Below are 14,314 nucleotides of genomic sequence, written 5' to 3' on the forward strand. Positions count from 1 at the left end.
CATCTTGCTGGTGTTAACAAAGCTCCTCACAGGTGTGATGTAGAGGTCATGGTTCTTATCCAGTAGGATCAGTTGTTGGGTAGTTGGGGGACCACGATGATCAAGTGTAATTGTCAACAATTCAGTGTGGTGTTTTAGTGGCTTCCCTGATGAGGAGGATGTACCCAGTGGCTTTATATAATATTAGACATACAAAACTGCAGCTGGTATATACAGCAGACCACTCTCAGAAGAATATTTGACTAAGACATTATACCAGATTAGAGGCCCTAGAAAAACACATTAACACTGCCAAATACTCTAATTGAGCAATCAGACTGAACATTGTAAGCGTTTCAATAAAAGTACGCAGTTTGTATAAAAAATTAAATTTACAAATTACAATATTTTATCATCCAGGAGTGATAGGAATTGAGTCATCAATTGAAAGTTGTTGGGACCATTGGTACAGTTCATCAGCTTCTCTTTCCCAATCATCGTCATCATCGTCTTTAGTAGGAACATCATTTGACGTGCTAGTATGATCGTCTCTCATCTCCATGCCTCCTTGACTCTACAACAAACACATTGACATCAGGTACGTTAATGTGAATGGTTCTAACTTTATAAGGTCTGTTTCTTTCAAACATCTTTCTCATTTTTTCAACACGTAAGTGAGCCTTTTTTTGACCTTCTTGAAGACTCTCTGGAAGCAGACGCAGCACATCCAGAATGCTTGGGTGGTGATCTACAAATTTAATAGTTCTAATAGTTTCTGATTATAACAAGTGTACTCTTACTTGACTGATGTCACAGATCTAATCTTTTCTTCTTGGGTAGGTGGTCGTGAAAAGTTCTCATTTTCTGAAAAGAGTTTCCCTCCTTTAGTAGAGGCCATGCTGACAGATAATCCATGATGCTGTAGAACTTGTTACCCCTGGGTAGGGCTACACAGAGATGTAGTGTCAACATGTGGTATATAGATATCACTTACTGTCAAGTTTAAGGTTCCTCCAGGTGTTGTCCTTACCACCAAGGTAAGCTGGAGATTCATCCATATTAACAGAATACTATAAAATGAAGCAAAATCATATTAAAGTGGTTGTCATTGCAGGCCTGTATGCAGGAATTTCAAAAGGGGGGTTCTAAATTGAAGCGGTAGGTGATCCCAGATGCGAGGGTCATTTAGAAAGGTTTAATATTCAATGTCTGAGAATAGCCTCAAATTGCTTAAATGCAGATATACATTCACTGATTAAATAAACTTCTCACACGTCGTTGTGTTGACACAAATTACTCTCAACATGGGCCCATTGCACACTAATACATCATTTCTAAGACTCAGGGTCATTCATTGAGCTATAAGCTAAACCTTAGTCTGGTGTTTATCATTGCTATTCTGGGCTCTTATTAGAAAATATTTAACAAATTACGATTGGAATTAATCGAAATATATAGCTGTATAGTAGCTCTCAGACAAATTGGTCATAGGTGGCCTAAAACCACTGTCTGTATTCGTGCATCATTAAAGTGGTTTCTATTTATACAGATACCCTCAAAGCATTATGGTTAATACCTTGGGAAGCCACACGCAGTTCGGCAGCTGGAAAAGCCATGGAAGGTGTGTAATGAATGCTAGAACACAGATTACAGTTGAAAAAATCGTTTTACAGTAAAAATAAAACTTCCAGTTTAAAATAGGGGGTTCAACTGAACCCCCTCGAATCCCCCCTGGGTACGGGGCCTGCAATGCCACAATTTATGTACGATTTTCACATATGCTACAGAAAAATTCAAATCATAAATGATACGGTCAGGGCCTCACTTGCACATAATCCTTCAGAGATGTCACATCCACATCACTGGTGATCTTCTGTTGAGCATGTTAACAAGCATCACACATCTTCTGATCACAAAACTTCCCATCTCCCATCTGTTTACAGGCATCCCAAGCAGCCTACAAGAGATAATACAATTAATCCTCAGTTATACAGGTGTAGGTTGTATTACAATCATTTAATCTGACAAGTGACTGTGTTACAATAATAACACTCTTGACGCATTATTTTGAAATGCATCAACCGATTATAATTATTATCTGTAATACTAATCTGTTTGACTATAATACTTTGGTGTGTTTCTATTGGAAGTACAACTAGTGTTACCATAGTGATAGATGCCCCATAACAACAATATTGCTGCTTGGCAATGGTTGCTAGGCAATGGTTGCTAAGTGTGATTGGTTGTTTGCAGTGGTTATTTTTTGAATTTCTATTGATTAGTAACAGTTGCTATGGTTGTCAAATTAATTTGCAATATGATGGATGGCTGTGGTATTCAGGATTAATAGTTCTCGCATTGTAACAGGAAGGAAATAGTGCTCAGCTTCACCTCACACTATTTTATTCCTCCCTGATTACAATGCTCGTAGTATTAATCCTGAATACTACAGCCATCTGTCCTATTACATATATGAGCATACTACTTATTACATTAATTTGGGACTAAAATATTCTTCTTATTCAAAATTTCCAGGGCAAAACTCTGTCAAAGGAAGTATATTTCCTATTGATTTATCCCATTGACTGCTGAATTCCTGGCGGCAACTGACCAAATTATGTCATATCAAGACACACGGTAGTGTGTCGTGCTGCCAAGAAAGCAGGTGCATCACACTGTGGGTATACTGACAGGAAGAAAGAAAAAATGATTTCCAAGCATACATATGTGGCTAAATGCTCCATTCTCCTAGTTAAATGACTTTTATGCTGTAAACATCTCCACCTTCTGCATGTTCCCTGAAATACCAAATTTCATCATTATTTGCCCTAAAATACGAGTTTGGTCTAATTTCTTCATTTTAAATTCCTTTGGGGAGGGGGGAGGGGATATATTTATCTTCTTTTTATTACTACAGTGTACAACCATTATAAAATGCAAATGCATAGTTAAAATTTTGTGCACTAGAAATGACACATGTTAAGGCTAATTCACGTGTTAAGTTTAGTGCAAATCTGATACAGTCATGGACAATTATTTGCATTTTAAAGTAAAATGCAAATTATTTGTTTTGTCACACTACAGGGTAAACCACTTATGGGAATATTTTGAAAATCAGTTTGTGTATAGGTCAAATCATGTGTACCTTATAAGGTATTTGTTCAGTGGTGAATCCAGAGGGGATACAGGGAGCACCCTCCTCCAAAAAATCAATACTCTACTCTAATAGAGCAGTCAGTTAAATACTCTAATAGAACAGTCACTACATGCACTGAACCCTAGTCCACAGTTATTGCTATGTATGAAAACTTCCATCTGCAGCACCAACCCATGTGGCTACACAGCCCACTAGGATTTATTTTGCAAATTAAATATTAAATTCACTCAGTCCCTTGTACGTCATGCTTATAATTATGACAATTTAGACTCATACAGTAGCTGAACTCATGACTCTACATGCAGCTCTTGATCAACACAGACCACTTAGAAAACATGATATTCTACATCAAAAATTTTGGTCCTGAAACATGTAAAGTATTTAAAGCTTCTGGGTGGCTGCACTCCAGATGCTTTGCTTTATACCCTACTACTCTGGTCATGGTGCACCCCCCTGGATCCACCCCTGTTGTTTGCAACAACTGAGCCTCATATTGCACAATCAATTGTTAAGAAGTATATAGTCACTGTAGCTAAACAACCATTTTGTAAGTGCTTGCAAGTATCCATGCTATTACATATGAACATAAAGTTTAACACTTCAAATATTTTATGGTGTCAATGTAAACACCTTTATTAATTTTTAACAGTTAGGCACTGGAGGGCAAATACAAAAGGCCATACAGTCAGTATAAGATGTACCTATGAAAATGATTGGGGATAGTTGGAGAAACACCTATAGTATAAAGATGGTTGGTATAAATATTGGAAGGATCTGGGACCAGTGACCAGTGGGGATGTAGAGATTTTACATACTTCACAATGTTATACATATGTACTAGATACCTTTGCAAGTCACAGTGGCTAGTCTCACATAGCCAGACCATATCACGGCTCCACACACAATGCCTTGCACGATGGCTAGAAATTAAAAGCACCTATACTCTGAAAAGAGTCTGGCATAGACCACCCACGCACACCTCATTGATTGCTGCATATGTTATCTCAACAGTAGCCAAGACATGATAGTACAGTAGGTTTATTCCTAGTATTGTTTGCAGCATCATTACAGCACTGGTTTCAGCAACTTGGTCTTATCTCCTGAGGCATCACCTGTCCCGGGCAAGAGATCTCAAAGAGTTTTTGTAAATGATTTGATTATACTACAACCAACCTTTGCTCTGCAAAGAGGAATATGAATTCTACTAAAGAACACCCACAGTTGGAACAGGAGTACCTGAGAGAGGAAGTTTATTTTATACAATCGACTACCTACACCATTGGAAATAATAGGAGCAATCAAATCAGACTGGACATCTCAAGCTTTCAGGAAGCTGGTTCACAAAAGGCTTGGCCAGCACCACCATGAGCAGGCCACAAGCTGTCTGTGTATACAGAAGCCTCAAGACAAGCTGTTCCTATATCAAGGATACACTGATAATGTTTGCTAGTCACCCAGCTGAAGGTGGTCTCTCCCATCAATCTATAAAAGTATATAGTGCATACTCACTAATCCGAACAGCTCTATCCTCAAAACTCTTAGTGAATTTGTTCGGATTAGTGAACCATTGATAATATACAGAGCCTAGTTCAACTATTCTAATAAAACAGTCACTTCTATTGTTCGGATTAGCTAGCGTTTGGATTACTGGAGTTTGATCCATTGTACTTGGCTCCTGTTAGGAATTTTTATGCCAGCACACTGAGCCCTTACACTTAGTTTGGAGTTAATACTAAAGGGATAAAAAGAATCAGCAAAATATCTCCAACATGTTCTTCCTATTACCTTTGGACATATAATCTGCGTCAATTTTGGGGGCAACATCAAAAATATAATTGATGTAGGCAACATGCTGTCTGGAATTTTATATCAACTACCCAGACCATCACTCATGAGGACTCCAGCAAGGTGTAGCACAATTCTGCATGTATAGTGCAGAAGTGATCACTACTATGGAAATGGCAACTAGCTATAAGATTGTTTGAGGTTTGTCTGGTATACAAATTGTGTACATACAACAATAATATTATCAACCAACCAATACTAGTTGTCTTGCCGGTACTACCAAAGCTCCTCACAGGTGTGATGTAGAGGTCATGGTTCTTATCTAGTAGGATCAGTTGTCGGGTAGCTGAGGGACCACGATAATCAAGTGCAATTGTCAACAACTCAGTGTTGTGTTTTAGTGACTTCCCTGATGAGGAGAATGTACCCAGTGGCTTACCAGTGAGGGCATCAAACATGTCAACAACTACACAATAGAATAAACATAGTGACAGAAAATTCATTAAAGTTGTGTACATTATGTTTGCAAGAAGTGCTGTCATAATTATAAAAGTAGGGTCACCTTTTTGTTGTGAAATATTATGAAATACATTTAGTGAAGTCATGAGGTTAGCAATGGTAAAGTATCTCTACAACTCATATCCTCACAGCAGAGGTCCTGTAATATGACAATATTCCACTAAGATGAAGCAATTGGTGATCACTGGTACTATAAGGTATAGAAGTAGAAATGCAGTTTTCATACATAGTAGAGTAGGGCTGGAAAGAAGATTAAATTTTAACTTCCGATGCTTCTTGTAAAAAGCTACCAGAGCTTTGAAGCTTTGTTGGTTATGTCATGGTACTAATTAATGATCAATGCTGATGGGCTTACACCCATATATGGTCTCATGCGCTTTGTTGCAGTTGTGCTCAGTAACAATGATAAACATGAATAAAGATATTGTAGTACAGGCTCTGCTTAGATTATAAATATACCAAGGTTAGTTGTATGCTTCCAGAAACCACATGTCTTTTTGACTGATTAGACACACCAGTATCCATGGTTACAAAGCTTTGGAGGGAAAACTACCTTCTTAGATTACAAAACCTTTGAAGGTTTTGAAGCTTTGGAAGCTTATAGAGAACCATATCCCTGTATCAGTGGAGTACATTAGTATTGACAAGTTTGTTGTTTGTCTGTATGTTCCCAGGGATGACTGCCCATGAAGAAATACTAGGTGGCTTCTATTACTGCCAACTGTATTTTTTAAAACTTTAATCCCAAATGCTTCATTCATTGTAAGAACCTACCCTTCACTAAAAACCTCAACTTTACTTAGAAGATCAGAGATATATAATGTTTCTATTGGAGTGCCAAATTGTTTCCTGAACCAGATGAAAGATGACCAGAGGGTAGAGTACTTGCATTTGGGTATGCACTGCATGGGTACTAGAGAATTACACTGCATGGTAGCGCTGGAGTCCCCCTAATAAAAATCCCCCTCCCACACCCACATTCAGTATAAATGAAAAATACTTTTACGGGTATATCTAAAACTAGCATTACACTAGCACCATTTATGAAAAAACACTAATTTTTGTGCCCCTGCATTCTTGACCAGTTACAAGGACAAACTCTTGTGTGGCAGGGTTCCGACACACCATGCCATGTAGTCTACAATCTTGCTTGTTATCATCTTCATGTGAGGAAACTAAATTTCTGTTTCCTTACAAGGGTGTCATACATATATAGACATCACAAAATTTAATCAATTGAAGCACTTAATTATACTATTGCTATGTCCAATTTCACTACAATATCTGAGTTCTGTGATCATAACCGTTAGCAATTGATTTTTAGAGTAGTTATGGTATACAATCTGGTCTTTGTGTATTGCAATTTTTAGTGACTGGGTTCCTACTGCATTTTAAATTGATAAGTGTACATGTATATATAGCACAACTAACTTTTCTCATCCTTCTGATCCAGAATACACACTGTGTCATTACACACAGTCACTGTGTGAGGGTTGAGTGAGTCTGGTAGTAAACCAAGTTGTTTGATGGAGCAAATGTGACGACCCTGTTAACACAAAACAATTCAACCTCGTAACTTGTTATTTATCCACCACACCTCATAAGAGATCAACTGTAGGCCACTCACACTATCCACCAACAAGAAATGTCTACAAGTGTGTAGTAACATGTTAGCACTTGTAATGGAACACTAACTGTTCTGCTTGTTGAATAATTATCACCAAACCTCCTTTAAGGTCCATAGTCACTGGTGTATCCCAGCTACGAGAACAACACAACACAGTTATTGTACATACATTATGTACACATCACTGAAGTGCTAACCACATCAGTTTAGTGTATTATATTCACAGAACACAAGAAAATGAAACACTTTTTGTCTGCAAGTAATACATGTTATATTGCCCAAGACCATAATTCATGAATAATAATCATTGCCATGAATTTGTAACCTCCCCAAGTTTCAAAAACATAACATGTACATACAGGTGTAAGTAAATATGACATTTATTATTAAAGTTGTAACAACATAACATAATGTTCTTACTTTTAGATGTACATGCAACACTGTGTTGGTGTGGTGACTAAGAGGTGACCCCAACTAAACATGTTCAGGAAACTCCAAGGAATGTACACTGTATCACATCAGCTCTTCTACTCCAACTGCCTAGTGGGTGAGGGGAGATTTGCTCTAATAGAACACACTGTTTAGGAAATTAACAATCACAGTTTAACATTTACACAAGTATGTATACACACACACAGAGTTGTGTGACTATTTACTAGACAGATGCTTAGGCATGTTGGGATGAGCCAGAGCTAACATTAATTGTGCTATTGGACTGTTGAACTTCACAAAGCCATACTGACCAAGAGGAAAGCAGAAGTTGGTGTGTATGAACGTCATGTATATGTACGTATAGTGAACAGTAAAATTTGGTGATCATGATACTGTATGTACAAGTGGATGATGATTCAGAACAAGAATATACAAGTGTCACATGGCAAGCAACATGATAAGTTGGTACATGGCGAGCAATGTGGATAGCTGGCTACATAGCATATTTGTATGGAAGAACCGTACAGTATCTAATAATGTATGTACTTACTTTTGCACATGTCTCAGTTTAGGCCAACATTTATTATGTCTTGTTTCCTGTCCCCAAAAGAACATTCAACTAGTGCAGGTGGGCAATTATTATTATTAATAACTAAAACTTTATTATCTTCAAAAATCATCAAAACACTGCAAAACAAGCATCAGATAGCCAGCTGGCTACCTCAATGAAGAGAAATTAATCATCTGTAGGTCAAACAACCTGTGAAACGGTTGGCTTTGCTTGTGAAACTCCAACAAACAATTATATTTGTGTGCTGAGATATGCTAACTTCATAGACAAATGCTGCAGGCACACAAAATACAAATAATTTCCATACTTCTAATTATTTATAAATGTCAATTACAATACATATCAAAAAGTTTAGAACTTTTACCGTACTTTATTATTGAAAAGCCTACGCCCCCAAAAATACGTAAAATGCATAAAATGGTGCAAAATGACCATGATTCTAGACTATTTTCGAAACGCTGGTAACATTGCGAAGGGATAACCAACTAATACGGATGGATTACTACTCACATACCTTTTGGGAATGCTCCACATGAATTTCACGTTTGTAGCAGCAGTAGATATTCTGCTTTTTCACACTTTCCGCCATTGATTCATCAATTTTTCCAATGCGCAATGTATTGTGGGATTCACCCGTTACCAAGGCTATGGGAATTCACCTTAAACTAATAAAGTTTATGACCTAATACGGTCGGATATACCGTATATATTGATTAACCATCAATATTTCGTAGGAATTGGACCAAGGCCTATTTCCCGGGGGTATTGGTAAAACCGGGAGGGGAGGGGGAGCGGGAGCGGGAGTGGGAGATTTCTTGGTAAAACTGGGACCGGGAGCTGGGAGATCACGTGCACAATACTACAGGAAACTGTTATTTTTGCACTAATGATGGTTTATTGATGCAGAATAGGACTCATACAAGTAGTCTCCCTTCCTTCAAACAGGAGATATTATACAAAAGATCAAGAAACTCTAATAGAGGAGTCAGCCGGAACAGTCTCATGTTCTGTCTCTTAACTGCCACTGACTGCCAGTAGCTTGTTAATGTATTTTTAATAACAAGGTGAAAAGTCTTAGTGCTTTCAAATTTGAAAAAAATCTTGTTGGGTGGGAATCATGCTCCCAGAATATCACCCATATCATTGTCTTCATTTTGTAGTTGCATGTGCTTCACTCCATGTATGACCTTCATTGCTATAAGCTTACCCAGACTCTTTGACCTGCTCCACTGATTTTATTCTACCAAGTTAATTTTTGCTCTGGTTGTGTAGACAGTTGCTAGATCCAGACAGTGTGTGAACTTTCACAATTAGTTATTGTCAGTTTATAAATTCACTAACTATTTGGAGTTTGTACAGCAAGAAACTTTGTTTGCGAGTTAGCAATAAAAGTTCTTATATTATCAGACTGATTTGATTGATTGATTTATAAATTACCCTCTGAGTCCCTGACAATTGGTAACTACCATTCTTCCTTGCCAGCACAGCATACAATACAGACAAAATTAATGAACATAGCTAGCTAACAAGTACAAAACTTAACACATGCATACAAAACAAATATACATGAATACAAATGCAACAATCAACTTACGGCAAATTATAAAAATGACTGAACATATACACAAAAACAAATAAAACAGCAAGAACAGACACAACACAGATTACATGGTCTGAATCTGTCCAAAGCACCATGCACCTTGAGTATATGTGAGCACTTCCTGTCTGAAGGAACAACTCCACTCTGCAATGAACGTTAACAGTATAAGGTAGCCAATGGAGCAGCCTATCTCTTTCTGGAACCTAAGACAAGTGCTAGCCATCTGACTTCCTAGGATCCGGAGAGTTCAGATGAGACAGGACCAAAGATTCAAAAATCTTAGCAAAAGTGAATGAATTAGTGTCACATGAAGTAGCAGGCATTGCAAGGTTGTCAGCAGTGTTGGGAGTAACGCGTTACTTATGTAACACGTTACGTAATATTATTACTTTTGTGGTAACAAAGTAATATAACGAAATACGCTATAAAAACAGGTAATGTAACTCAAGTTACTTTACTTACAAATGTAACGCGTCACTTAAGTAATATAGTTACTGTAACGAGTCTAATATTACGTAATGTTATTACTACAAGTAACAAAGTTACTAATCTCGTTAGTAATCCACTGAGTAACACCTAGCCACAACGAAGTAATGAAGCCTACTAAATGAAGCTTATTCACCAGCTTCTTACTAATAATCAAGATTTACACATTGTCCAACAACGTAATCGTGTCACGTGATAAAGTGGTAGTTTCACACGTGACAGCTTAAGGCTATGGACACAAAGTAATTATGTAATATTATTACAATTACTTTATTTTATGAGTAATATGTAACTGTAACTAAATAGTTCAGCTGCAAGTAATATGTAATATGTAACTAGTTACTTTTACAAAGTAACTTGCCCAACACTGGTTGTCAGCTATAGCAGATTGATGTGATGAAGTGACACATCACTGCTACAGTTTTAAAATGTTTATTAAGAGAGTCTGAAGTAAATGAATCATTCAATGCTGCTTTTATGGTATCGATTCTTCCAATTATGTTATTAGCACATGACTACATATAAGATGGACAATTCTTGCTCTGCAACATTGATGACTGAAAATGATCTATCTTGGCTTGGTGTAGGTACCATGACTTTGAGGACAAATTTCCATTCCTATACTATCTAATAATTATATAGAGATTTCTGATAGTTACGTTCTTGGTCCTTTTTTCTTAAATAAATACCATGTATCATTGTCTATATACATTGGCCATATCTCTGGAATGCTTCAAGGTATCAAGTTAATATTTAACACAAGATATAGATAAATATTCAGTGCCTTATATTTTAGCTACAAAATACCGCCGATCATTGAGCCAAATTGAAAAAGGATGCATGCACCTAAAAAATCATGAGTAATGAATACTGTGGCAATAGTGAACTTTACTACAAATTCTTAGTGATGCTCACTATTTGCCATGGTAGCTATTCGCTACTCATTTTTACTGTTTAGTTTTCCTAGCTACCACCATAAGTAACTATAGTATAGCTACCATCATTAAGTCAGTGGAACAAGCCATAGCATGAGAAGGACAACAGTGAGTCTGACAATACTAATGGATTGGACTTATAGAATATAGTGTTCTCATCGGAATGCATCACTTCAGGGACTGTGAGTGGGGACAGAACTCAAAATGAGAATTTTTCCCAAAATAAATGTTGATTTAGTAGAACAATTGAGTAGCAAAGCATGAGGTGGACTGGTGGAGCAGGTCAAAGAGTCTTATAGCAATGAAAGTCACACATGGAGTTTGAAGCATACAGCTACAAAATGCAGACAGTGATGGATGTCACAGTATAGAGCAAACATTGGATGGCTTCTCATGTCTGAGTTTGTACAGTATCGAACTATTCTCACCATGTTTGGTCAACACTATCTTGGTGAAGGTATCTTACTTCAGCCACCAATAGATCTAGACTTTGGTCGTAAACATTCCTACAGAACTAGATGTTCACCTTGGTTTGCAGACATTTTTCGATTCAAAAAGAACTTCAGTCAGCACTTCTTTCAGCATCAGGCTACAGTGTGGTGGAATTCACTGCCACCTAATTTATTTGATGACATTACTAATTTTCATGATGGCCGGTCTGCTCAAGTACCTACATGACTTGTCTTGAATTGTTTGTTCTTTTGTAATTTAATACTGTGACGGTCGTAATAGTTATTTATTTATTTATGTTTGTCTAGTATAGTTTTGTTTGCTGTGTACTATGTATTGTGTATTATGTGTACTGCAGTACGGAAGAACGGCCTTGCCAGTACTGTGAGTTTAAATAATAAATCAATCAGTCAATCAAACGGTGACTTTCTGGGAGCATGATTCCCACCCAACATAATCTTTTTTTAAGTTGCTCTAAGGCTATAGCTATTTTTTGACTTTTTACTTGTTATTACAAATAAATCAACAAGCTACTGGCAGTTAAGAGACAGAATATGATATTATGAGACTGTTCTATAAGAGTGGCTGACTACTCTATTAGAGTATCTCGATCCTTTTGTAAAAAGTATTGCAATTCCCTACCTTATAGCTAGTTCGTATAATATCTCATACATGTTTGAAAGGAGGGGAGACTACTTGCACGAGTCCTCTTCTGCATCAATAAATCATCTTTAGTGCAAAAATAACAGTTGCCTGTAGTATTTTGCACGTGATCTCCCAGCTCCTGGTCCCGATTTTACCAAGAAATCTCCCGCTCCCCTCCCCTCCCAGTTTTACCAATACCCTTTCCCGGGGTCTGCTTTTTCAGTTTGTTTACAAGATTTACGGCTGAGTCACCCATGAAACCATCGCGGGAGTTAAGTTGTTGATGAAGATGTTGTTCTTGATTGTTGTAGCCCATTTCACTATGATTTATGTTTCCTAGAGTTCAGTTTGGTATGTTTTTGAGCCTTATCATGTGTGCTAAAATGCGGGATCCCACTAAAATACGTAAAATTATCTTATTTTTATTAGTTTCGTAAATCCAATGGTTATTTTTGATATGATAATTACCAATGCGGGTGACAAAACTGAACATGGGCGGGTGACACTGAGGAAACAAGGTATTATCAAATGTTGGCCTTAGTTAACCTTTTTGCTAACACCAAACAACAATTCTTAGTTCCAGTGTATGTGTCAACTTTGATCAACACATCATACTGTATAGTAGGGGCCACAAAGGAGTAGGCATGGCCCACGAAATAAAATTACTACAGGTGCACCAATAATCGGATTAGCTAAAATATCGGCCACCAATATGGTAATTTTTACCAATATCGGTATCGGTACAGAACAGCAGGAGGACCGATATCGCTACCAATATTCATACAGTAGCAATAGTTTGTACCTAAACGGATTATGCATTGGTTTTCTATGTTATCCATGTGGTTCTTTAGTGCCAGTGGTTTATTGTTCACTGTAACCATAGATACAATATCTATGCTGTAACAAGCACTACGCTACGAGAAGCCATACAAACACACACGATTCTAGTGATATTTTTTACTGCAAAGCTTGTCAGCAGTTGAGTACCTTTGTAATAAAAAGAAGGGTCACAGGATAACCTAGGAAACTTGCTGTCTCACAAGCCATTTATAGAATGCAGAGTAATGCAGAGATATCAGTTTAAGGCTTCATGGGAGTATACATAAAAATGTTCGTGGGAACCTAATTGTCTGGATTGCACAATAGAAACCCAAGCTGTATACCACCACAGGCAGAGTATAGCAATCAATACATGCACCTGCTGTAGGTAAATGTACACTTTTGTTTGCTTAAAACTATAATGCAAATATTGGATCGGCTATCTGTTATCAGTTTCTTTTGGTGGCATCAATATCGGATATCGGTACATGCCAAAAACCCATATCGGTACACCTCTAAAAAATCACCCAAAAACCAGCCTCAATATTCCCAGACGACAATGGGGCAGTATTGGCTAGTTAAAACTAAGCCCAAACAAGCTTTCAGATTGACCCAAAACACTTTCAAGAAGTTGTTACAGAATGTTTTTTATTATTATTATTATTATCTAATGGAATTTTCTACTGACTGACTGACTGACTAAGTAAGGGGTGACTGACTGATGCTTTCAGACAAACCTAACTTGATAACTGCTAAGGCTACAGGCTTGATTTTTCACTGCTCAATGTAGCTTCGGCCTGAGAGACGTCTTTTGGCATACCGCAGTACGTACAATGCATTCTTAATGGACTCATGATCAGTGTCCTCCTTTGTGTCCCACTCATCTTTGCTGACAGTGAAAAGTATTGATTTGGTGTTAGCATGCGATGGCTTCCCTTCGAAACAGAAATCATCCATATTTTTCATAGTGGCTACTTTGATTGCAGAGGTGCTTTTTGTTGTAATAGAAAGGTTTTCACAGAGCAACTTTAATGACTGATTTCAAGCGGACTGACAAATTGTACAACAATATGCTCTTTTATAGACTACAATTCTAGAAGTCTGGAGATAGTTCCAGAATAAGAACAATAAACAACATAATAATTAGCTGTAGTCTAATTACACAGTCAATTAGTCAATTCAACAGTTAAAAGTCAATTTACTCCACAACAGTTTCGAACAGTTCTTGATTTGTACTGCTGTGTAACGTGTTGAACATAGCTGACTATGGAATGTAATGGATACTTCATGATAATTGATATAACTGGGG

General features: G+C 37.3%; 2 protein-coding genes across 9 annotated transcripts in view; both read right to left on the reverse strand.

The window, feature by feature from the left end:
* Window positions 1-391: 391 nt before the first annotated feature.
* Window positions 392-1,037, reverse strand: LOC136239878 (uncharacterized protein CXorf58 homolog). The gene is made up of 4 exons (XM_066030624.1): window positions 974-1,037; window positions 794-926; window positions 603-744; window positions 392-553 (listed from the first exon to the last, which is right to left on the reverse strand). Exons 1-4 carry the CDS (start codon window positions 1,035-1,037, stop codon window positions 392-394), a joined length of 501 nt encoding a protein of 166 aa, XP_065886696.1.
* The window catches only part of LOC136241832 (intraflagellar transport protein 80 homolog), a 67,730-nt gene continuing 53,831 nt past the window's right edge, over window positions 416-14,314 (reverse strand). For 6 of the 8 annotated variants that reach the window (XM_066033177.1, XM_066033176.1, XM_066033172.1 and 3 more), the window contains 10 exons: window positions 7,488-7,607; window positions 7,136-7,201; window positions 7,038-7,089; window positions 6,872-6,986; window positions 5,175-5,387; window positions 1,805-1,936; window positions 974-1,049; window positions 780-926; window positions 603-727; window positions 416-553 (listed from right to left, as the gene is read on the reverse strand). In XM_066033177.1, coding sequence (XP_065889249.1) covers window positions 1,917-1,936; window positions 5,175-5,387; window positions 6,872-6,986; window positions 7,038-7,089; window positions 7,136-7,182 — 447 coding nt within the window. In that variant the 5' untranslated portion in view covers window positions 7,183-7,201; window positions 7,488-7,607 and the 3' untranslated portion in view covers window positions 416-553; window positions 603-727; window positions 780-926; window positions 974-1,049; window positions 1,805-1,916. Of the gene's footprint in view, window positions 554-602; window positions 728-779; window positions 927-973; window positions 1,050-1,804; window positions 1,937-5,174; window positions 5,388-6,389; window positions 6,825-6,871; window positions 6,987-7,037; window positions 7,090-7,135; window positions 7,202-7,487; window positions 7,608-8,049; window positions 8,845-14,314 lie in introns of those variants that run through there. The other 2 variants (XM_066033179.1, XM_066033180.1) reach the window with 2 other exon arrangements.

This window comes from Dysidea avara, chromosome 12, assembly GCF_963678975.1.
Source record: "Dysidea avara chromosome 12, odDysAvar1.4, whole genome shotgun sequence".
Classification (NCBI taxonomy): Eukaryota; Metazoa; Porifera; class Demospongiae; order Dictyoceratida; family Dysideidae; genus Dysidea; species Dysidea avara.